This window comes from Podarcis cretensis (assembly GCF_951804945.1).
Source record: "Podarcis cretensis genome assembly, chromosome: 12".
Classification (NCBI taxonomy): domain Eukaryota; kingdom Metazoa; phylum Chordata; class Lepidosauria; order Squamata; family Lacertidae; genus Podarcis; species Podarcis cretensis.
In genome coordinates, this window is record NC_137181.1 from 26,952,246 (window position 1) to 26,977,604 (window position 25,359).

At 42.6% G+C, this 25,359-nt stretch overlaps 1 protein-coding gene across 5 annotated transcripts; it reads left to right on the plus strand.

Moving 5' to 3' along the window:
• The first annotated feature begins 3,516 nt into the window (after window positions 1–3,516).
• Window positions 3,517–24,895, plus strand: STEAP2 (STEAP2 metalloreductase). Of its 5 annotated transcripts, none has more exons than XM_079948335.1 (7): window positions 3,517–4,267; window positions 11,451–11,514; window positions 14,121–14,198; window positions 15,061–15,584; window positions 16,517–17,044; window positions 17,467–17,631; window positions 19,062–24,895. In XM_079948335.1, exons 4-7 carry the CDS (start codon window positions 15,093–15,095, stop codon window positions 19,344–19,346), a joined length of 1,470 nt encoding a protein of 489 aa, XP_079804461.1. In that variant the 5' UTR covers window positions 3,517–4,267; window positions 11,451–11,514; window positions 14,121–14,198; window positions 15,061–15,092; the 3' UTR covers window positions 19,347–24,895. The 5 variants fall into 5 exon arrangements, with proteins under 5 accessions (XP_079804461.1, XP_079804463.1, XP_079804462.1 ...); XM_079948337.1 differs by having other exon boundaries at window positions 14,126–14,198; XM_079948336.1 differs by lacking the exon at window positions 3,517–4,267 and adding an exon at window positions 4,518–4,812 and having other exon boundaries at window positions 14,126–14,198.
• The last annotated feature ends 464 nt before the right edge of the window (window positions 24,896–25,359 follow it).

Here is a 25,359-nt window from a genome sequence, read left to right on the forward strand (position 1 = left end):
TGGTGATTACTGTTATAAAACAATTCCATTTCTTGCAAACAGTCTCTGGCATTTAATGCTGTAGCACAGCTGAAGGTAAGCAAGTAAGGATCTGGTCAAGATTGCCAAAAGCAGGACACAAGTATATTGTACACGGCCTGGGGGTCCTGGATCCATTGCCTTCACTTTAGGCTCAGGTGGCCTTGGTAGCACAGAGTGCCTTTCATCAACTGCAGCAGGTAGCACCTTCATCTGGGTAGGGGTAACCGAACTTCTGCCATCTGCTCTGGTAACCTCTAGGTTAGATTATTGCAACGTGTTCCACATGGGGCTGCCTCTGAGGATGGTTTGGAAACTTCAGCAGCCAGGTTGCTCACTGGGGCAAGATGGTTTGAGCATATTACACCAATCCTGGCCCAACTTAACTGGCTACCAGTTAGTTTCTAGGCCCAGTTCAAAGTGCTGTTTTCAACCTATAAATACTTAAATTGGCTCAATACTGCTCAAGGACCACCTCTCCATCTGAACCTACCTGAAGCCTGCGATCATCATCTGAGGCCCTTCTTTGTGTGTCTCCTCCATGAGAGATCCGGACAGCAACACAAGAACGAGCCGTTTCTGCGGTGGCTCGCCATTTGTGAAATGCTCTCCCCATGAAGGCTTGCCTTGCACCTTCATTATTCATCTTTAGTTGCCAGGCAAAAACATTTTAGCTCTTCCAGACCTAATTAAACAAACTATGGCATTTTAAACTCTGGAGGATATTATTTTTGTTATTATGATATGTATTTCTGTGTTTTTGTAAATAAATAGACATTAAATTAAATAAGAAGCAAAAAAAAAAAATTCAAAACATATTATTTTTTATAAATAAGCCAAATCTGTGCAGTCCTTAATATAGGACTTGTTTTTTGTTTAGACTTTGTGTTTGCAAAAGTCCAAGTCCTTCCCCTGGGCAAACTACTTTATTTTTTTTCATGGCAAGCATTGCAATCAAAACCAGTTTTAGCTTCCTGTCAGATAAGTTTGTGACTCAACGAAGCACTGTGACACAGAAAACTGGAGAGTTTGACCTTTTGTTGTTGAAAAGTGATGAAGGTTTCAGGACACTACAATTCTCTATGTCAGTAAAAGAACATAAAGGAAACTCAAAATGTGCAGGATGCAATTGCTTAGGAAAACATTAGAGAACTATGGCTGTAACCAGGCCTCTACAGGGGGGCGTGGCAGGTGGGTCCACTTGCCCCAGGCCTTGGAGGGCTATGGTAGGGTTGCCATACGTCTTTGGCCAAACTATACAACTTTTCTGTCCGGATTTTCACCGTTTGAGATATGGCAACCCTAGCTAAGCTGGCTGGGGGGCCCACTAGGGCCCGGATTTTTTGTTTGAGCTTATAACTTTATTCTAAGAAGACTCCCGCCCTGGGCCTCAGACAAGCTCTGCACAGGCCAAGGAACAATATTTAATACTGGTTAGATTAATCCACGGGTGAGGAACCTTGGGCCTCAGGGCCAAACATAGTCCTCCAAGTCTCTCCATCTGCCCATTGGGACTCTCCTCAGCCACACCCTTCACTATTATGGCTTACCACCCTTCCTTAGGTGTTTTTTGTCTGGCTAAAATGTGTCCTTGACCTCTGGTAATGTTGCTCGTCTGACTAGAGGATAGAAGGGAGTACTAGCTTGCTGTATAAAGGTAAAGTTTACATTTCCAGTTCTATCCACTTTTGCCTCTGCACCTGCCCACTCCTTGAAAGGTTGCCCAGGAGATAATGTGGCCCTCAGACCACAAAAAGGGTACTGCACCTGTAAATTAATCAATTTAAAATGGCATGCCACTGAGTAGCACATTTTGCAAAAATGATGTCAATGTTCCTTCTATAGTAAATTTTTTCATACTGTGTTTTATGTTGTGTAAGGGCTACGCCTTAAAAGGCAGCCTATAAATTATGTTTATGAATAAAAAAAATAAAGGTTGTGAATGTGCCACAGAGCCGTCTCTGGTGTTTGCTTTTTATTTTATGATCACTGATAGTTTACTAACAGCAGAATCCACATCCATGTTGACTCAAGTCCTGCCTTTTTTAATGCGTCTTTATCGCAAATTAGTGAGTATAAGACTGCAGCATAGGTTTATTTAACTTTTTTTAAAAAAAAAATTTACTGGGTCAAACCAGATAACATATAGTGAGAAAGAGAATACATTACATCAAAAGTGGACATAAAAGAGAAAAGTGTAAAGGTTAATAGTTCAAGGCCTACAAGAGATAAAATGGCAGAAGGTGAAGGGTAATGGGGCCCACTTTTGTTTTGCTTGTTAATAAATGACCCCGTAAATGTAATCTCAAAACCTTTTATTGCTGACAAGCTAAAAATTAAATGAGCGCTATAAACAAATTCAGCTCATCCATGCACACTTTATCATAGGGGGAATTTGTGTTCTCATTTTGGGGACCTTTCAACATTTAGACATGTGTTTTTAATCTGATCTGAGAAAAGAGCTTAGCATGTATTTATGGAAGAAAAATACTGAAAAGCTCAGGATCAGAACCGGTTCCTAACGTGGCCTGCTGATCTAATAACTTTGTGGTTTGTCGGAGTAGAATGGCATACGTATAAAATCACTATCCACAACTTCAAGGCTTTAGGTGTCTTTTGCATGGACTGTGGCAAATGGGAACTGCGCTCCCAATCTCAAGGTCAGCCAGCCCCCATCTGCCTGCCTTCTCCCTTGCATCCAGCCCGGGGAGTGGCCCTGGCTGTCAGCTTCCTCCTCCTCAGTTTCAGCATTTTCCTTGTGTAACTCAACAGGGGGGAGGATAGGGACAATGCAGTAATTAGTTGGCTGCATCTGCCATTGGCTTTTGGCCTATTTGCCTTCTGCACTGCCAGTCCCAATGAACACCAACCACCGCCATTGCATAAACTGCAATTAGTGATTCCTTTCAAATGTGCACTGTTAGGATCACACCGGCAGCCACAGACTCTGGATCAATAGAATGCAATAGAACATAGAATTGTATAGTTGGAAGGGACCGCAAGGATCATCTAGTCCAACCACCAGCTATCAAGTAATCTTTCACCTAGTGCAAGGCTCAATCCCACAATCCTGAGATTAACAGTCTCATGCTTTACTGACTGAGCTGTTCCCTCAGAGGTTCCTATAAATATCATTTGTCTTGGAAGAATTCTGATGGATTTGATGGGAACTGTCAAGATAGGAACATGTTTTCATATAATCTAAGATAGGTTACCTGAACCACAGACCCTTAGGACTCCCTCAGAAATATGCTTCAGAGAAACGTGGCTATTTGCCAGAGCAAGGCATCTGAAACTGGTCTGTGGACCACCAGTGGTCTGCCAGCTTCAGGTGGTTTGTAGCACGTTTGCATTAAATGTTAATATTTATTTTCAATTGTATATTTTTTATATTGTATTTTATTTTATTGTTTTACAGTCTGAATTTTAGGGAATGCAACTTGTAATGCAATAACATACAATACAGGAAATAAGAAGAAATTGACGAAGTTGCCTCCCATCAATCCACAGAAAACCCAACTGATATTTGTTCCAATTCAGCAGTAAACAGATTTTCCTGAGGAAAGCGGTGGAACAAAAGAACAAAAATCATGGAACAAACAAAAGTGTGGATGAGACCCTAGGCATGACTTTGCTCATTTTTGGCACAGGTTCAGTTACCTCTTGAGATATTGTTGCCAAACTTGGCATTAGGGTTCTCGGGGGAGTGAGTGGTGTTAGTCAAATTTGGGTGCCTGGCACATTTTTGATTCAAGATGGTGGAGCAAAACATCACTTTGGCATGACTTCATCTGATTTTTGACGCAATAGGTCCAAACTCACAAATTTCACTATCCATTTAAAAATCCACAGTATTTAGAGCCTGCTTGATGCAGCCACTGGCCCATCTAGTCCAGCATCCTGCTCTGGCCAACCAGATGCCTTTGGGATTCCAGCGCAAGTGTGCTCTCTTGTGGTTTCCAGCCCCTGGTCTTGAGCAGCGTTGCTGCCCCCAGCTACATACTATAGGATTGCACTGCCCATGTAAAAGAATAAAAAAAAAGTTTATTATTATACGCAAATTCCCTTTGCTGCATTACTTTTCTTTGTGTTTTCATTCCGTATTTGCTATCCGCAAAGAATGCTGAAAATAATAAGGAAAAATGCTAATACAGAGCGAACACGTGACGGCCCAGGGATTGTTTGCTCTGAAATTATCTGCTGTCTTCCGTTTCTAGATTTGCTGTTTGAATAGCGGGTTGGTTTAGCGGTGTGTGTATGTTTATTCATTTATTTTGAACAATGTTAGTTGCCTTGAGGTTTTCGGGGGGGGGGGCAGTTAGGATCGGAAAGCCGGGAATTAAAAAGAAAGAAAGAGATCCCCTTAATAATAAACAGGCCTTTGGGGCCTTGCGCGGTTATCCATCAACCCACCCCCACCCACCCTTGGGTGACAGGAGCAGCGGGTCGCCGGCCTCTTTCCACCTCGCAACGCGCACGGAGAAGACGGCGGCGTCTCCCGCCTCGCTCCCCGTGACTCCGCCGCCGCCGCTTCCCCCGCCTCTCGGTGCCGTGCGAAAGGACGAGGAAGACGCGGCTGGCCCGGCCTGCGCGACCCACTTGCTGGCAGCACCAAAATCCCGAGGAAGGCCGGGCCGAGGCGGGGGAGGGACGGAAGAAACGCTTCTCCTCCTCCTCCCGCCCCGCTCGCCGCCCGCCCGCCCGCCCGCCTCTCTGCCGGGAGCTTCAGGCAGGCTGGAGCGCGGGAGGCGAGAGGGAGGGAGATCCGCCGAGGCGACTCCGGCGCTGCAAGAGGTGAGCTGCGCGGGACGGGGCGGGGGGCACCAATGGGCGCCTTGGCTCCTGCCCTTGCAACCCCGGAAGGACGAGAAGGGGGCTGCGCTTGTTGTTGTTTTTAACACGGCGCCCCCGCGTGAGAACCAGGCGGGAGGACGGGGAAGCCCTGGCCGAGCAGAGCGCGGGTGGCGTGGGAACGGGCCGCGCGGCGAAGCGCGCGCGCTTTCGCGCCGGTTTGTACTCGACGCGTAATAGCACGGTTTCCAGTCACACTGCAAACCATCCCTGCAGATTCCCAGATTCCTACCCCACCCCACCCGTAACCCAATTTCATTTTATATGTTAAGAAGAATAACATAGCTGGAGTCTTCGTGTTGTCTAACATCCATCGTCTTCCGGGCCAGTCAAGGGCAAAGCAGCACAGCGCTATCGGAACGGGACACAGGGCATGCGCGATCAAAGCGGAATTATTATAGGATCTGGTTGCTCTGGGTTACAGGTTGATAGAAGGCCTTTGGTCGCTTGTCCCTTTCTTTCCGTTTTCTTTACAATGTGCAGTTGACAAATACCACTGTATTCTTGTTATAAAAGGCATGCCTAGACATTCCATTGTTGCACCCATAACCTAGGATTAAGGTGCCATTTAGCGCCTAGCTTTCATATCTCAGTTTCTAACACAGCCCAAGAGGAAGGTGTGTGTTTAACCACAGAGGTCAAGGGATGTGTCCCTAGGTTGCACAGTGTCTGAAGTGAAAGGGAGATGAAATTAATAGGATGGTGGCTGCAAGAGGTCATGAGCAGGGCTCCATATTGTTAACACTGAGTAACAGCAGCTTTCAGACAGACATTCCCAGGCCTACTAGATGCTGGGGACTGAAGGGGACTTTCTACATGCAAAGCAGATGCTATACCACTGAGCTACAGCCTTTAACTAAAGGTAATAGAAAAAGCTGCTTGGATTGAATACAGAGGGTAGTCTCCCACTCATGTACAGCATAGCTGTCAACTTACAGATTTGAAAATAAGGGACCAGCAGCCTCGAAAATAAGGGCCAAAATAAGGGATTTTCCTAGCACAGGTATGTTCGACTTCTGAGCCCCTCCAAGCCAAAGGCAGAAAGCCCAGCCAGCAGCGAAACGAAGCCTCAAGAGGTGGTTCCCACAGCGCAGCAACCTGGCAAAGGGGATGCAGCAAGGAAAACTACCGTCACCTCTCCGCTGGGAAGCGCTGAGCAAAGGCGAGTCTCCAGGCAATGCGGCCAATTTGATCAGCACAAGGCATGCAAGCTCCACCCCCCCCAGTCGTTCTTAGACTCCTTATTGGGTGAGCAACGCAGCCAAGCAACACAGTTGGAGCCTCCCTCCTCCCTGGCCGGCAGGGAGGGAGGGAGGGAGAGGAGCTGCTTCCTTTGAAACCTGGTAAATTTAAGGGACATAATCAATAAGGGACAGCAGCAGGAAACAGCGCTGGGATAAGGGACTTTCCCGCCAAATAAGGGATGGTTGACAGCTATGATGTACAGAGGTACCTCAATTTACAGACACTTCAGGTTACAGACTCCAATAACCCAGAAATAGTACCTTGGATTAAGAACTTTGCTTCAGGATGAGAACAGAAATCGCGCAGCGGCAGCGGGAGGCCCCATTAGCTAAAGTGGTTCCTCAGGTTAAGAACAGTTTCAGGTTAAGAACGGACCTCCAGAACGAATTAAGTTCTTAACCAGAGGTACCACTGTACCTTAAAGATGGATTTTGTGGTTGCCTTCTGAATAAAGCCACTTGCAGAATTGATCACTTGGGTGGAATGGGTGCCCAGACTCAAAGCTTGTTGCTTCTCAGTTAGACAAAGGCATTTATATTTTGCTTCTGTAGGTGGTGGTTGGATAAAGACAAGACTAATCACTTACAAAGTGGTAACTTAACCTCTGTGTGCACATAACCACATAGTCAACTAATTGCCAGAACATGAACAAATAATCAGTGCATCATACAATCACAAAGGGAGCTGCCGCAGGGTAGGTTGGTACTTATTTGCTAAGTGAGAGGTGGGGATGTTTCTGAGCTATGGGGCTGATGGGAGCTGGAGTCAGCAACACTTGGAGGTTCACAAGCTCCTCATCTTTCTGCTGCATTTTAACAAAGAGGCCTTTACTCCAAAGCAGAAATGTGGTAAAATGTTAAACTTTGATCTGTGCGGATTCTCCCAACTCTGTAACTTTTCTGAAACATGAATTAATATTTTTTATTAGCTGCTTATAAAGCACAATCTGTATAAACGGCACCTTATAATGTAACATTTTAAACATTAGTAAAATATGACTCCAAAGTTTGCTATCTGCCATGTTTTGTTATGTGTGTTTTTCCTATTGAAACAATATACTTGTTTTAATTATGAGGTTCCTTGGGGAAAGGTGATCTTAAAGATGGTATGTAAATAATTAAAATAAACAATAAAATACAGAGAACAGATAGGAGCCTGCCTCCGTAGAGTTTGCAGTCTAAAACTGTGAGGGAAACAAGGTCATCCACGGGAAGGATAAGGCTTGCCAGTGTGGTGTAGTGGTTAAGAGCAGTAGACTCGTAATCTGGTGAACCGGGTTTGTGCCTCTGCTCCTCCACATGCAGCTGCTGGGTGACCTTGAGCTAGTCACACTTCTTTGAAGTCTCTCAGCCCCACTCACCTCACAGAGTGTTTGTTGTGGGGGAGGAAGGGAAAGGAGATTGTTAGCTGCTTTGAGACTCCTTCGGGTAGTGATAAAGCTCCAAACTCTTCTTCTTCTCATCTTCTTATATCTCAGGTTCTGCAAGTGCTAGAAACGTACTCAAGCAAACAGACAAATAAAGCTGGGGGTCAAGATTAAGGTTTATTGGGGGATGCCCTCCCGTGCCCTGCCTTGTCCATGGAGGGAAACAAGGGAAGGAGAGTCAAAGGGAGAGAATGAAGAATTCAGGCAAACATGTTTGCACATTATTAAAGCCTGCTTATGGTTAAGAATTAGGATTAATACGATGAGTCTAGGCCCTGTAGGTGAGCTTTGACAAGGGATTTGAAGGAAACAAAGAGCGGTTATATCATACAGTATATGTTATGAGGTTGGGAATTGCACACATAGGGAGCAGCAAGGAGCAATGAGATAGTGCTGGAGTCATTGAAGGGAACAGGAGACCATTAGTCAGTGGAGAGGGAGATATATGGAGGAGTGGGTATTGTTTGTGCTGTTGACGTGGATGGTGTTTTAGAGAGTGGGAGAGGACTGCTCCCTGTCTCAAGGAGATGACGACTCTTATGTTTTCACACAGGGGAAGCAACAGTGAAACAGGAAGGTAGGCAGGGACAAAATGAGAAACAAGGATCATAGGAGAAAAAGGTGGCCAAAGAGTGTTGGGTTGGACAACAGAATGGGCAGACGCTACTTGGACGTCAGCAGATAATATAGCCTGGTTTCATTAGCACAGTCTTCTTATCATGTGGTAAGCGTGCACATCACAGTGATAAGTAGTGTGTCCCTGATGGTTGATAAACACAGGCCCAGGGCCCTCCAAGCCTCCCTATCTGGCCCTGAGGACTCTCCCCACAACAGCCCCCAGCCACACGCAGTCTCTCAATGTCATGCCCCTCTCTGGCTCTGGTTCACAGTCACCTTGAGTAGGGTTGTTGTTTTTTGCTGGAATGTGTCCTTGAACTCTGAAAATGATTCTTGTTTGCTTGGGTGAAGGATAGAGGCTGGTTTGTGTATAAACTAGCCTACTGTACAAAGGTAAAATTTACACTTGTTGCTAGGCTCACTTTTGCCACTGTCCGTTCTCACCACTGACTGGCATGTGGCCCCAGAAGGTTGTCCAGAAAAGAATAGGACCCTCAGTCTGGAAAAAGGTTCTCCATCCTTGGCCTAGAAGCTCAACGGTCATGTCTAGGGCATCTGCTTGAAGGGTGTGGCACTCATGCGAACCTTGGTAACCCACCTGTCCAACTGTCTAAGTAGCTCAACTCCCTCTTTTTTGCAGCGGTCTTTTCTGCACTTTCCAGCTGTAATAGGATTGTATGCAGTTTAGCCACTCACTTAATTGTACCATTAATATTCTGAGCTCCTGTAAAGTTGCTAAGCAAGCAGAAGTAAACATGTCACTTTTTTGTTTGCTTTAACCCTTCACCTAATTAGTTAAGACAACTTTACTGTGCTTAGCATTTTTTTAATAAATCAGACATTACTCATCCACACCAGATGTCCTGTCCCTAACCACAAGACTGCTAAAAGGCAGCATGTTCCAATTAACACAACTCACCGCTCCTGAGCTCTAGCTCCCTGATTTCTCAATTTTGTGGGACAGAACAGGACTGCTGAGGGAAGCAACTTAGCAAATAGCCTGGTCAAGCATGCTTTATTATGTACACTTTTACTACTTCCTCTGCTCATATGTGTTTGGACCTTAGTCTTCAGCCAGTAGGTCACAGCAGAAGCCATAGCACCATACAAAGATATGGTTACAAAAAGTAGCTGTCCCTGAATCCATGCTAATTTTTTATTTTTTTGTATTTCACAAGATTTATATACCTCTTGGCTGTAATAAAACCTTGGTTAAATATGAGTCATGGTTCACTATGAGACCACAGATTTTATAGACGGACTTGGGACTCCATCCCTGCCAGCCAACCCCGCCTACAACTCTGTCCCACTGCACCCCTCAGAAACGCCCCCACAAGACCATGCCAACCCCCCACCCACCCAGCCATTAGACCAGAGCTGGATAATCTTTTAGGGTTTCCACCCCAGGGGCCAACTTAGGTGGGAAGGGCAACCTTCACATGACATAATTGACATAATTGTGATGCGACATGATTGGCAGGTGGTCTGTTCCACTCACTTGCCCAAATCCCAACATCAGAGGTTGAAGGGGGACGGGTGAGAAAGCCTACGCTGCACTAATCCTTTCAGCCTTTTGCAGCTCTCCCCCTGCTTTTCCTTTGTCCCTTACCCAATGTTGGAGGTCCAAAGGAATACCAATTCCATCTGCCCCCACCTCACCAAAGCCCCCAGTGCCTTCTAGACCTTGCCAAACCAACTCCCCCCACTGACTTAGGGCTTGCCATGTCTCCCACCCACCCCCATCTCCTTAGATCTTCTTGCACAAGGAGGAGGGCAGGTGGTCCAGGGGGTGCCATGAACAGTCATGACAGGCCAGGATGGCTCCATCCTGCTCACCCATTGCTTCCTTCCTCTGTGCCTTCTGCTGAGGTTGAAACAGCATCGTTGGTGAGGTGGGCAGCAGCTGTAGAGCAGGGCGGTTGCTGAGGAACTGACACAGGCTGTTGTGACTTCCTCCACAGCTTCTCCAGTGCTACTGCAAAGGCCACAGCAGCTCTCCAAGAGCTATTGTCATGCTATAGTTCTCAATGTCATCTATCAGACAGTGACCAAAGTGCATGATGACAAACTTAGGCAAATATATAGTAGGAGATGGACTTGAATTTTACTGAAAGATCTTTGAATGATTAGTTGCACATGGCAACAGTACAGATAAATTTTACTTTTCCAGCTTCCTTTTGTCCAGACCATCATTTTTTATGTTCTTCCCCCGCCCCCCCAAAATTATCATTTCTGTTACTTCAGTTTGTTTCCCCTTTCTGCTTCACTGCCATCCCTGGTTCCATATTCTTCTGATGGAAGAAGAAAAGGTGGAAAATTAGGACTTTGTTGGATTAAAAATAAATTCTGATTAAAATTATGTAATCTAAATTTATAGCCAAATGCACTGCCGAACAAATGCATTAGCAACAGGAAGAACATCTCTTGTTCTTAATAGTTCAGTGACCTGATGTTCCTTTTGAAGTGTTTATCTGGATTTTTAAAAAATCTATGCAGTCTCAGATGAATACCACTGTATCACTGTGGGGCAAATGGAGAAGAGTCATTGTTCCTGGAATTTTAATCCTCTTGTAGTCCATTTTCAATCCCAAGCTCAAAACTTTGAAAAGTATACTCTGAAAAGTATACAGCTTTTCAATGACTTGAAATGTTCATAGATTTGTAAAGGATAGCCAGGTCAAATCATGCATAAAAATTGAGGCAGGGTTTTTTCTGGGTTAAATACTTTTAAGGTTGCGGGTTTTTTCAAAAAATGGGAGAACTGTTTCAAGTTTCTAGAGTGCTTTATAGCTTTTGACAGTTTTGTTTATGACTAGAGTGGGCAGGGAGTAGATTTAATTTACTGGTAGACCCAATTACTCAAAATAGATCATCAAGAGTTTCCCAGTTGTGGAACAATAGAAACAGCAAAAAGCTACCACCCAAACTGAAAACACTGATCTGTAGTAACTCAGATGTTGGCTTATATAATATCATGTCATGCAGTTAATATTTGGCCGCCAAATTGTCTTTTGCATCTGACTCCATCCCCCTAAGCCACTTACTTAGCACATGGCTCTGCACAAGGTTTGTGGAGCTAGCCTGAAAACTTAGGGGAAATGATTTCTGGTTCATGCCAGGTTCTCCTGCAATTCTAGACTTCTAAGAAAACCATCCTGTCCCATTGGGAGTCAGATGCAAGATCATTAGAAGAAAATAAATCATCAGAAATTTGGACTTCTACTATTAAAGCCTTGCTGTACACAACATGCAAGGAACAAGCCTTTTAAGACCCTCTTTTTATTCTTCACAGGCTGCGCTCTGATCCCTGCTGGCATCAGAAACCGGGAGCTGATTTGCATATGTGATCCAACAAGGTAATTTTTCAAAAGCATCTGTTCATAGCTCACAGGGCCAACTTCAGGTTTGAGGAGGCTTTCAGCAGTACTGGTTCTCTCCTTACAACCGTGGGTCTCACCCAGCCACAGGCTACCCACCCACCAGCAGCAGCAATAAGCTACAACCATCATTTTAAATTTCCCACTGTTCCCACTGGGAGAAAATCTAGAATTAGTTGGTTCTGTGGTTCTGGTTCCACTCACCATTGGTCTCCCTTGCTTCCACCCTATCATTCTCAATGGGCACCAATCCGCCACTGCTCAGACCATTATCCAGTTCTGATGGGAGTCCCAACAACAACATCAGTATGGAAAGCTACAATGTCCCGCCCGTGTTGTACTATGATGGCAATTTATACAGTCATGCTAAGCATCCAATGAGCAGCATCTTAGGTACATCAACACATCACCCACCCACCCAATGGCCTCATTGCTTTCCCAAGCATAGCAGTATTTGACCACCCTTCCCTTATTTTATTGAACTTAAAAAGTGGCATGTCAAATACTGAAGACAGTGCAATTTTTTCTACTGTTGACGTTCTGGCAGCTGACAAAAGGATTAAGATTTCAGTATTTAAAAGAGAAATTCGAAATTGGGATTCGTGTTTCAGAGTTATGATATAAAGCTGAAGGTCTGCCTTTGGCAACTAAGGTTTGGAAATGTTGGCCTTTTTTCTGAGCAGTGTATTTGGGATCTGAGTATAAGCCCTGTGGTAAACAGTGGAATTTTTAAGTTTCTGTTTAGGTTTCTTTACTAGTTCAAAGAGCATGAAAAATGAAGTGAATGCTCAATATTCAATTCCCTGGCCTCTTTTAATGTTAAAAGTAGCCCATTTCTCGTAAAAGAAATGTTACCAAATAGCTGGGGTGTTTCACAATGTACCTTTTGAGATTTAAATACAAAAAAATAGGATGCAATCTCGTCATTTGCTTGAGTGAATCACATTTCCAGGACACACAAATCTTTTTTCCTCAGTTTGCTTTGGCTAAAATAGTTGTTGACCAATTCCTGCTGGATTTGCAACTCACATTTAAGAGTGAATCATTTCCTCAAAATTAGTAAAGCACAACAACTGCTAGCAAGTTATTTCGGTAATAAAATGACATTTAGAAAATATAGCTTTTCAGAGTTAAGAAATTGTGGGTTTTTCCCTTATCACAATCCTACATGCCATTTGGCACTTGGTTTAAGGTTTTGTTGCCTTTGACTTTGCAGTTTCCCTTAACATTTTATTTGTTTATTTTTATATATGCTTCCTTCTACATTTTATTTTCCTAGACAAATGAATATATAAATTCCTGGAGGAGGTAGAATGGCATACAGAATTCCTTTAATGTACGGCTGTAACATTTAGTCAATTAATCAGTTAGATTTTGATTGACTAACACACTGATGCTTTACTCAGTTTATTTATATGCTGCTGATTTTTTAAATATAGTAATAGTATTTCTGTGCAATGTTACTGTATTGTTTTATTGATTACTCTGGGAGTGCCTTGGGAGGATTACCAAGCATAAAAAACAGTTTAGAAACATGTTAAATAAAATTAATAACTTTCTCCTCATTAATAAGGCAGCACATTTTTTTTTAATTTTACAACAACAATTGATTGCACGGCTTGCCGATCAGAAGGTCGGCGGTTCGAATCCCCATGACAGGGTGAGCTCCTGTTGCTCGTTCCCTTCTCCTGCCAACCTAGCAGTTTGAAAGCATAAAGTGCAAGTAAATAAATAGGTACTGCTCCAGCGGGAAGGTAAACAGCATTTTCATGCACTGCTCTGGTTTGCCAGAAGTGGCTCAGTCATGCTGGCCACATGACCCTGAAGCTGTACACCGGCTCCCTCAGCCAATAAAGTGAGATGAGCGCCGCAAGGCCAGAGTCGTCCAAGACTGGATCTAATGGTCAGGGGTCCCTTTACCTTTACCTTAATGCCTCTTCTAAGATAATGTCTGATGGGTGTGCACCATCTATGTTTTTTTATTTAGAGCTACTGCTTTTTTTCATGCAATTTTAGGCAGACTATCAATTCAATTCTATGAAAGTTTATTTGGAAGTATATCCCACTAAATTCAACAGGATTTGCTCCCGTATAAATTTATGTAGGTCTGCAACTTAAATCTTGTACAATTAATCAACTTGAATTAGGTGGTTGCCCTACTTTGGTAGCCATGGAATACCAGTAAACATAAATAGGGTCTGAAATAGTACCAACTTTCAGTTTATCACATTATTTATTTATACATTATTATAGTATATCCTATGCTTTGGTTCAGATGCACCAGTACACAATGTGTGTCTTGTTCTATATATACACTGTTCTGTGTTAGCATGGGCTACGCCAGTATCTTCAGTGTGGAATAATGCTGTGGGTCTGCTTCAGCATCAGAATGGCACACTGCCTTAGGCCGCAATCCTAAGTGCAGATTGTTTCCATTGTTAACAATGGAAAAGCACAAGGTGTCATCCTGCAACACAGCAAGCGTATTTATGAGGGGGAATGTCCTGCCAGGCTTTATAACTGCTACATAATGTTTGTATTGGTGTGCTGTTGTGGTTGCTTGGATGGTTGTCGTTATGTTACAGAAAAGGAAATGAAGATGAGAGGTAGTGACTGAACTCTTCGCCAGCTGTGGTAGACAAAGATTCACACAATTTGCAACGGTGGGTGACACTTTGGCAGACAAATGTGTACCTGCAGAATCTCAGCTTTCCAATGAAGACATAAATTTGTTCAAGCTCAAGAATTCTGTAGGGAATGTTCTCTCGGGTCATATATTTCAGATCTTTTATGGATTCTGCCAAGCATCTTTGAAAGATGTGTTTTCTCCCTTATTGATGTCTGCTGAATTCTTTTGCTATTTATGGAGGTGGTTTTCTCTGTGTAGACCTGGATTGTGGAAACTCAGGCCAAGGGGCAACCATCCAGGCCCTCAGAACTCTTCTGTAGGCCATACCCCCAATCTGGCCCTGTTTCTCAACCCAAGTGTTTCTGCCTGGCTAGAATGTGGAATATGTCCTTGAACCTTGATGATGCCTCTTGCTTGTCAGGATGAAGGATGGAGAGGGGTGTGTGAATGTGTGTAGAGCTAGTCTACTGCACTTTTGATTATGGCCATGTTCAGCACAGGCATGCAGCCTAAAATAGGTTCCCCCACCCTATAAACATAGGGGTTGTGGCGGGGGGGAGGTGCCTTCTGCTTGTGCCTGCTTACATGGGAGGGAGAATTCCATTGTGTTCTAGAAGGTTCCGCTGGAGTGAATCATCAGGGGATGTGGGGAGGTCTTAGTGGGAAGAGTTAGATGGGAAAACCCAATTCCATAAACAAATCTATTTATGGCTTGGAATCCAAGCCATCATATGTACAGTAATCGGGGTTTTTTGTTTTTATTTCATCTGGTGCTAGAACACAATTGCCTGGCTTGTAGAGGAATGTGTGAAAGTAGGGAAAAAAATATTTCATGATGCAGGATGTGTTAATGGGTTCATATTAACTACGTGTGTTTCCTCTCTGTTTTCTTTTAGAAAATTGCCCTCTAATCTCATCCTGTTGAGTTATGGAATCAATTTCTATGATGGGAAGTCCCAAATCTTTAAATGAAACTTTCTTGCCAAATGGTGTAAACGGTATCAAGGACACCAGCAAGGTCACAATAGGCATAATTGGAAGTGGAGATTTTGCAAAATCACTGACCATTAGGCTTATTAGGTGTGGGTACCATGTGGTCATAGGAAGCAGAAACCCTAAATTTGCTGCTGAGTTCTTTCCACATGTGGTTGATGTCACTCATCACGAAGATGCTGTAGCAAAAGCAAATTTGATTTTTGTTGCTATACACAGAGAACACTATGCTGCTTTGTGGGACCTCAAACACCTGCTTGTTGGTAAAATCCTTGTAGATGTCAGCAATAACATGAGAGTTAACCAGTATCCAGAATCTAATGCAGAATACTTGCAGTCACTTTTCCAAGATTCTTTTGTTGTCAAAGGATTCAACGTTATCTCAGCCTGGGCGCTGCAGTTAGGACCCAAAGATGCTAGCAGACAGGTAAGCTATGCATTTATGTCTTTTTAAAAAGCGGAATGAAAATAGTGGTTGGAATAGTTGTGACTGTCTTGCCAATCTCAATATTTGTTCCAGCACTGAGAGTAAACATTGCTCAGCATGCTAGCTTGTAAACAGTCATCAGTGCTGCTGAGCTTGAATTGAGGAAGAACATCACACAAGGATGCCAAAGCGTCATCATCTTTACTGTTATTGCTGCAGTACTAACAATCCAACAACAGAGTTTTCTGGGTGGCTCACAGAGATAAAATATTATTATTGTTATTAATGAATCCCTTCACTTGAAGCATCCCAAACTATTTACACTATAATAAAACCATATGTAAAATGGTATGTAAAACATAGAATTTAATTTTTTTCTAAAGAAAAAAGCTTGGGGAAATGGAATATCTGGTTCTGAAATAATTTGTTTGGTCAACTATCACAAAATAATTCCATCAGTGCTCTAGACAACATTTGACCAGAAGCAGCTGGCTGCAGAGAATGCTTTAGTTTTCCATACAATGCTTTCTAGAAAACAAAACGAGAGAACTCCCTAGTTTCATCATTATAGCAACTTTAACATTCAGTTATGTCACTGGAAACATAAGTAAGGTGAAATACATGACCTTGCTGACAACAATGAATGAAAACAAATTAAACATATAAAATCATTTATGCATTTAAAGTGGTCTGGGCACTTTTATCTGCTAGTAGCATCTACTGCAGTTTGACCATTACGTTCAGGAGTAGCCAATGGGTTGTCTGCCAGATGTTGTTGAACTCTCATTTTTGCCATTCTGGCTGGGACTGATGGGCATTGTGGTACAGCCACATCTGGAGGACACGAATTTAGTCCATTGCAGCTGTTGAATTCATCTTTATATTGGTACATCATAATCATGTTTGTGTGTTTGTGTGTTGTTTTTTTAAAGGTCTACATATGTAGTAATAATTTTCAAGCTCGACATCAAGTTATGGAACTTGCCCGTCAACTCAGCTTCATTCCTCTTGATTTGGGCGCTTTATCATCTGCAAAGGAGATTGAAAATTTGCCTCTTCGCTTGTTCACGCTGTGGAAAGGACCAGTAATAGTGGCTGTCAGCCTGGCCACCTTCTTCTTCATCTATTCATTCATCCGAGATGTAATTCATCCTTACGTGAGGAACCAGCAGAGTGATTTCTACAAAATTCCTATTGAGATCGTGAATAAGACATTGCCAGTTGTTGCTATCACTTTATTGTCTCTAGTGTATTTATCAGGGCTGCTGGCAGCTGCTTATCAACTTTATTCTGGCACTAAGTACAGGCGATTTCCACCTTGGTTAGAGAGCTGGTTGCAGTGTAGGAAACAGCTTGGACTGCTTAGCTTTTTCTTTGCAACAGTGCACGTGGTTTACAGCCTCTGCTTGCCCATGAGGAGGTCCGAACGGTACTTGTTCCTCAATATGGCTTATCAGCAGGTAAGGAAAATAACTTGGAGACTGTGATTCTCAATGGGGTTCCCAGTGGTCTTCCGTTCAGGTTACTGATCAAGTCTAGGCCTGCTTAGCTTCAGTGTAGCATCCATTCCAAGAGATTGTTAACAAGCCCCTAAGCACTGAATTCTGAGATCTGTATAAATCACTCAGATTTGCATCTGTTTTCCATTTTGCATAGTTTATTCTCCTCCTCCTAGTTGTAGGAAGGGACAGGCCTATTAAGGGCATGAATGCCTCTTCACAGTCACTGGAAATCCTGACCAGCTTCCCCCCACCCCTTCCTCCCAGCTTCCGGACAGTCCACCAGGCACACTTAGAAACCCAACAAGTCTCCGGAATGAATGAAAACTCCTCTTATACAAATGTGTTCCATGTTCTAAAAAATTCTCGTCCTCTTTCTTCAGGTCCATGCGGATGTTGAAAATACATGGAATGAGGAAGAGGTCTGGCGGATTGAAATGTATGTCTCCTTTGGAATAATGAGCCTGGGGCTGCTTTCTCTGTTGGCTGTAACTTCTATTCCTTCAGTAAGCAGGTCGTTAAACTGGAGGGAATTCAGTTTTATCCAGGTGTGTATTGTAGCAAAACCCAATATTAGAAGCTAATCTATCAGAAGGCACTTCAGTGTTGATATTTAACAGGATTGCTCCAGAAATGTCAACAAGTTCCTAAATGCTAGTACTTAGCAAAAACCGCCCTGGAAGGCTTCCTTCCAAGTAACTACGTGTAAGAATACACTGTAAGGCAGTGTTCTTTATTTTTTCATTCTGGTAAATTGACTTCACAAGAATTCCAAATCTAAGAAATGCTTGGTCAAAGGGCATTTCCTTGAATTTTTTTTCACCCAAAATGTGTTTGAGATAAGCAGTTGAGGCTTTAAGCAGTTCTTTTCAGGACTTACACAGTTTTAGAATATTATCCACAATTCTACTGCATTACACTGATATGACAAACCAACACATCTCCGCTGAGGACACCAAGCACCAGCAAATCCAGGAAGGGCTAGAAGCTGTGATGTATATCACTAAAGATATCTGGCAGTATCTTTCTGATACTGCTTTTTGTCGCCTTTTTCTATGCAACCATACCTGCTGATTCAAGTGAGCAGCCTCTTTCATCCCTTTTCTCCCAGACTCGTTATCAGTCCAGCAAATCTCACACAGTCTGCTCTTCCAGCAAAAGGTTTCTGCCCCTAGAGACCTTCGAAAATGCCAGAGGAGCATTCTGGATGCTCCTTTTCATATTCCGAGCTGCTTTTTCAGTTTTCCTCTGCAGAACTTAATTTGAAAAATCAGAATACATATTGGGCCATGTGATGGGATGATGAGCTGCTTGTGCGTAAAGCTTAGTCCCTCAGAGTTTGGCCTGGTTATCAAAGCTCTGTCTATAGCGGAGCCCCTTAAACATGACTCCCTCAATCGCTGGCAGAATCCGACAGTGGGCATTTGCGGAAACGCTTCCAACATAGAAGCTCCTTAACGGAAACGCGTCTTCTGGATTCTCGGCGCGACAGTTTCCGGCGAGGGCTGGGTGTCCCTATAGGAGGTCCTGAAACTTCCCCACTGTTTTCGCTGGAAGTCTCTCTGAGCCATCCCTCTGATTCACTTTCCCTTGGAGCTCCTTCTCTCCCCCTGCTGGTTCCCTCCTCTGCTGCCGAGTCTCTCCTAACCTCCGTGAGCCCTTCCACCGCCTGCCCTTCCGATGGCAGTTCCCTGACAGGCCATCACAGTAAAATAAAAAATAAAAATGAGGAGCGACCTTTTTATTAAACCAGCAGAAATCCTGAAAGCAAGCTCGTTGTATTTTTTAATACCCATGTCCTGAACTGAACCTTGTTCAACCATTTTTGAAGGCCAGGCAGATAAAATGTACTTACAACGTGTGCTGATTTTAACTCAGTCTTTTTCAGAAATTTTAAATAGTTTATTAGCTATGTCTGCTAATTGGGTTTCCAGAGTGTTAATTTGTATCTGTTTCCTCCCCCCCCCAATATTTTCAGTCTACTCTTGGATACGTCGCTCTGCTCATAAGTACTTTCCATGTGTTAATTTATGGGTGGAAAAGAGCCTTTGAGGAACAATACTACAGATTTTACACACCACCAAATTTTGTTCTTGCACTTGTCTTGCCATGCACAGTAATTCTGGGTAAGGTATTCTTGCTCCTGCCGTGCATAAGCAGGAAATTGAGGCGGATAAGAAGAGGATGGGAAAGAAGACAATTTATGGAAGATGGAAGTGGAACTGGTTCACATCCCTCACCAGAAAGGGTTACTATAATGTGAGTCCACAATGACGCTATCGCCTTTGTCAGCATTGTCCTTTCAAAGTGATATAGTTCATAGAAGCTTTACTGTAGACTGAAACCTGTGGGAAACAAGTGATGATATGCTGTAAACTATTAGGAAGTGGGCAGTGTTGGTCAGTGCAGACATAACATTTTTAATGTGGCGTAAATGTCTTTGAGCACATCCCTGCATTCTGAAGATTTGCTGTCTGGGCAGAGAAAATGCGTTCTCAAACCTCTTCTGCCACACTTGGGTTTATTAAGCATATTGACCAGACGATAAATACCATTGAACTCCATGGGGTTTATATCTGAGTGAAGATTCTTAGCATTGCACCATTCATAATGTTACAGCTGTCTTCCCTTAGGCTGCCAGATTCAGCGCTGGAGATCAGTCATTTTCCTTTAAATCTATTAATGTTACAAAAGTCCTATCCTTTCCTTCCCTGGCCCAGCTATCTACATCCTTTCCTGCTTGCTATATGCCATGCCTGGAACCTTGATCCATTATGGTAGGTTGGAGGTGTGGTGTAAGCACCTGCCCAAAGAATCACTGTTGAATTTGGCTCCCCTGAAACAAGATCCTGTTTCTACACACTGAGGAGCACCAAGCAGGTGGATCTTGCCAACCTTTTAATGCACATCCCATAATGCACAAGTTAGCATTGCTCTGGGGCATTGTGGAAGGCTTAAATGGTGGCCAAATGGAGGAAAGGCTGCAGGAGAGAGCTTTCTTCAACCTCACCCATACTTGCAAGCATTTGTTCCATTGTTTCCAGTTGGACTTGGACACCATTGGGAGCACTGCCATCGCAGCTAATCAGTTCACACTGACAGAGGAAGGGGCCCACGTTTCCCAGTACACTTTTCACCCAGAGCCAGCCATGACATGGTGAATGAGGGGACCAGAGAAGCTGCAGCTGCCCTGTTTCCTGCTGCACCATGATATTTTGAAGTACAGTATATGGTTGTTTTCCAGCTTTTGATAAGGCTGCCATAGTCTTTACCCTTTGTTTACATGATCAGTAGTGTTTTGAAATTGCAAGAAGATCAAACCTTACAAAGCTAGCTATTTATAACTGTGCTCAAATCCACGGTCTTAAAAGGCTGCTGGTTTCTGCTAGGTAGATTACTACCTAAGTTAGCACAAGCACTAGTGAACAATGAAATGAAAGTAAGGGGCATTAATAGACTAAACTAGACATGGCAGCGGACAGTGGTACCTCTGGATGCGAACGGGATCCGTTCCGGAGCCCCGTTCGCATCCTGAAGCGAACATAAAACGTGTGTGTGCGGGTCATGTTTCGCCGCTTCCGCGCATGACATCATTTTGAGCATTGCGCGAGCGGCGAAACCCAGAAGTAACACACTCCGTTACTTCCGGGTCGCCTCGGAGCGCAACCCGAAAATATTTAAGCTGAAGCGTATTCATCCCGAGGTATGGCTGTATTTATTTGGCTCAAAATTACAAATAATAGATATTTCACAGTCGCGCTTAACACACTCGCAGTAAGGGCGCTATGAAAGTGGGATTCCTGTTTTACATGCATAACGGCAGGCCGGAGGCTGCTAAAAATAGACGAAAATGGACAGTTTGTAAGCCTTCCATGCACTTAAGGTCTCTGTCTATGACTAACCAGTAGAGATGTGGGTGCAGAGCCACTGAATCACAGACTAGGACTCTGCAGCACCTTAAATAAGAAGGATGCAGACCCGTGAACACTGACAGTACTGCAAGTGCTTTCTCTATGCTCACAGTAGTCATTTGCCAGAGATAGAGAACATGGTGCCTTCCAGATGTTGTTGGAATCCACTTCCCATAACCCGCAGACAGGAGGGCCAGAGGTCAGGGGAGGTGCAAGGCACAGTCCAGCAACATTTGAAGGGCACCACGTTGGCCAGCTCCGTCATGTACAATGCCTTCTTGATTCCACCTATCTCTGGACTGAGGCCTTTGGAACAATAAGCTCAGAAAGATTTTAACGTGTTTAGCATAATTGGGGGGATAACTATTTTTTGTGTAACTATGGGGGGGGAGTCCATTGGTTATTCATAATTTGCTACAGACTATCTTTTTAAAATGCTTTACATCGCACAAAGGATATATTGTTTGTGTGTGAAAAACAAAATCATCTGCAATGAATGTGCTAAAATGAAATCTTCATAGTTTTAACACCTTGTTAATAATTATGATACCTTACACCTAAAGTTCCACTCTGAAACTTTAGTCCTAGGTTCCTAAAATTTTGGAATGACGCTTAGGTAGGAATTCATTGTAGTGCTATGGCAATTGTTCTGTCAGCACACACACAACCCAGAGCCATGGGGGCATGGGGTGAAAGGGGGGGGACCCTATTGCACTATCGATGTCCACCCACGAGAATTTTGTTTACTATTTTGCTAAACTGCAAGTAGCTTCACTAGTTTGTTTCTGCTATTACCATCTGAAGCCAGCATAAATGGTCAAATAAACATTCAAAACAAAAATTCCCATCACTTTTTAATTTTTTTCTACAGCCCCAAAGAATGCAAGGTAGATGGCTGTGTTTTTATGATACACTATTTGTGCAAATATTTGTGTTTAGTGAGAGTCTAGCTAGATTATAGTAAACGAAAGTATTGAGGGCTAAACTAATTATAGCACTGAACATGACACTGGAGAGTATTATAGGGCTCTTGTTTAATAGCAAACAGGGAGGGGTTTTTTAATGGAACACAGCACATGGAGGTTTAACCCTTTGCTTCCCAGCCACAATCCCACTTAAAATCTTGCCTCCCCACCCCATCTGTTAGCATTGGGGATAAAGACTTCCATTGACACCAGTTTTCATCAGGATTGATTTTCTACTTGCAATGTTTAAATCCAAAATAATTCATTGCAACCATTGTTACTTCACAGGTGGTACTAATTCCTTTGCCACTTTTATTCAAATATATAAAATAAATTGAAAATTAGAACTTGTTGCTTAGCATGGCGGGGCAGGAAGTGCCTAGCAACCTGATCTTTAAATGCTGTGCCAATATAAGATGTGCTACACCAAATTAAATGGGACCATCGACTAACAGTGGAACAGTTTAAGGCAAGGTTAGGGAACCTGTGGCCCTTCAAATGTCCCAACTCCCATAATCCCTCGCCATTGGCCATGCTTGCTAAGGCTGATGGGAGTTTCTGTTCAGCAGCATCAGAAGGGCAAAGGTTTCTTACCCTGACATAGACAATGATTCCGTGCTGCCCTGTTCCTGGCCAAGATGCACTTACAATAGCACCTGAGAAATACACCTATGGTAACCACAGACACCAGACTGCCATTTCCAGCTCAAGGGCAGACCTGGGGTTTGTTGGTTCCGTTGCTTGCACTTACTGAAGAACCGTCACCACAATGGAGCACTTTTATGGACCATGTAATTCGTCCCATTGAAATCAATGGATGTTCTAGTTTTTTGTCAAGGGCTGCACTCTCTCTGGGGTAACTTGTAGGGGCTATATGCCGTATGGGCAGGAACAGAGCCAAAACTGGGTTGACCAACTTTTTTTTCTAATACTCCTCTTGTAGAAGTATATACTAATGACTCATAGAGGGCTTTTGAAGTTCGGCCAAGGGCCACATGCATACATTCTTACATCAGTCACATCCACATGCTTCTTGCAAAGAAACCTGGAACTGTAGTTTGTTAAGGGTGCTGGGAACTGTAGTTCTGTGAGGGGTGAGCTCCAGTTCCCAGGATCCTCTGGGGAAAGCCATGTGTTGAATGTATGGTGTGGATGGAATCAGATGCTTATTCCCATATATGCAGGGGATTCTCATTCTCTGCTTGTGAGTGGTGCTCTTAGTATGTGCCATATTCTGTACGTGTGCATATACCCTTATGCATGAAGTATCCCCCTTAAACATGATAACACCACTGCAAGTTCAGAGTTCTGGATCCCAAATGGTATTTAGCATGTGGGTGTAAACTCTTCAATGGCAGCGTTATGTCATACTCAATTCGGGCCACAAAAATGTCTTAAGGGAAATGCTATCTTGAATTATTTTTCAAAAGGTTTTATATAATAGCATAGATATTATTTTATTTTAAAATTTATTTAAGATAGGTATATTAATAAAATTGTATTTTTGGATAAAATCAAAGAAGAGTACTATTAAAATATTTATGCTACATATAGGGTTTTGACACATTAAGTGATCTGACTATTCACGGAGCAATTTTCAACCCACTTGAATGCATGCAGGTCCTTTTCATGCAAATAAGCCTTACAAGCATGCATTTAAGATGCAGAATTGCACTCCATTTTATTAAATTCACTGTGGCTCAGATCCTGCAATCTACAGTAATTATAAAATAGTAATTATAAAATGCACACAACCACAATCCAATATTTTCAATGTTTATTAGCCCAAGCCAGCTTGTGCTGTATAAATGCTACTACTTACTGAAATACTCATCAGATCAAGCTTTTCTCCAGATATTCATATTTTGTTGTCTATGTGTGTACGTCTTGGCCATACACAGATCTTGGAAGACGTTGGTCCAATTCTGATGTTAACAATTTCATTCCAAATAAATAATTGTTTAATGCACTGTAAACAATAATTGTGTCTCCATGGTTTCTTCTTCTCCTTCCTTCTTTGCTTCTCTCATATGCCTCAACGAGAATTTCCAAAGCTTGTTAAACTATTTCACCACTACATCTGAACTAGGAAGCTACAGTTAAATCTCTGGCTGCAAACCAATATGCCTTCCTGGTTTGTAATCAGATATTAAACCACAGCTACCTGGTATGGGTGTAACAGGTAACTGGTTTAATAAACCCCATGTTTCCATTATGATGCACAAGAGAAAGGATGAGAAAACACATTCACATGTTACAGCACTCATTCTCAGTACAATAAACTATGGTTTATTGAATCAAGATAAATATTTCTAACTGGGCCATTGTATGAACACCTCTCCCAATGTTTTCAGTGGAGCCTGTGCCAATGTAAGAGGTTTTGGATTGGGGTATAAGCCATATAATACATTATTTCACAGCCTAAAAATGAATGGCTGATTGATATATTTTTGGTCTATATATATTTTTTGAGAGTTTCAAATATTTATCTTATTAGTTTCTTCTGAAAATTAATATAACTTAATTTATCTCATTACAATGCACTATAATGCTGTACCACTGCTTAATATAGTCCATGTGTGCTTTCAAAATATCATTTACATGCATTTAAAACATTTGAAATGACATTTGTAACATTTGTTTTCCATAATTGTAATAAACTTTTTTATTGTGCTTAAAATGTGGCAAATGATTTAATTTTTTAATTATTTAAGTGTTACTTGTTAACTGTAGCTGATAGATACAGATGAATGATATTTAAATTTGAATAATACTTAAATTAAATTTGAGGTTCTACTGAATTTTATTGTACGGTTATTGTCTACTTGGCTGTAACAATGTAGACCCAGAGATGGGTGCACATTTTGTGTTGTTGACATTCTTGTACAAACATGTAATGTGTTACACCAGAATAAATATTTCATTTGTGTTACATAGGTTTGTAGGAGTTCAGTGTGCAATTATCTATAAAAGCAGCTGTAATAGAGTTTATGAAAACAGAAGCAATTAGAATTGTGTCCATTTTTCTATCCTTATAGATGGGCCTTTAGTTTTCAGTCTGCTTTAACATGGCAAGCTGGTACATTCACACAGTACTTTGCACTAATTCTAATTGAACTTTTAAGAACAGGTTGAAAGTCTGCCAAAGGCTGTGATTTTTATATTTAATTTTGGAATTATATCTTAATTTTGGAAAACACAGACTATCCAAGGCAGGAGGGCAGCTCCCCCCCCCCAAACAAATAAATAAAATTATTTAACTAGCTAACTGCATTGTACTCAGTTCTGCCCCTCAACATAATGCTTGCCCCAAAAAAATAAATCCTGACTACGCCCATGGTCTAAGGCCATACAAAAAGTCCCTGACTGAGCAAATAGTTGAACCTGATCTCGTGCATTG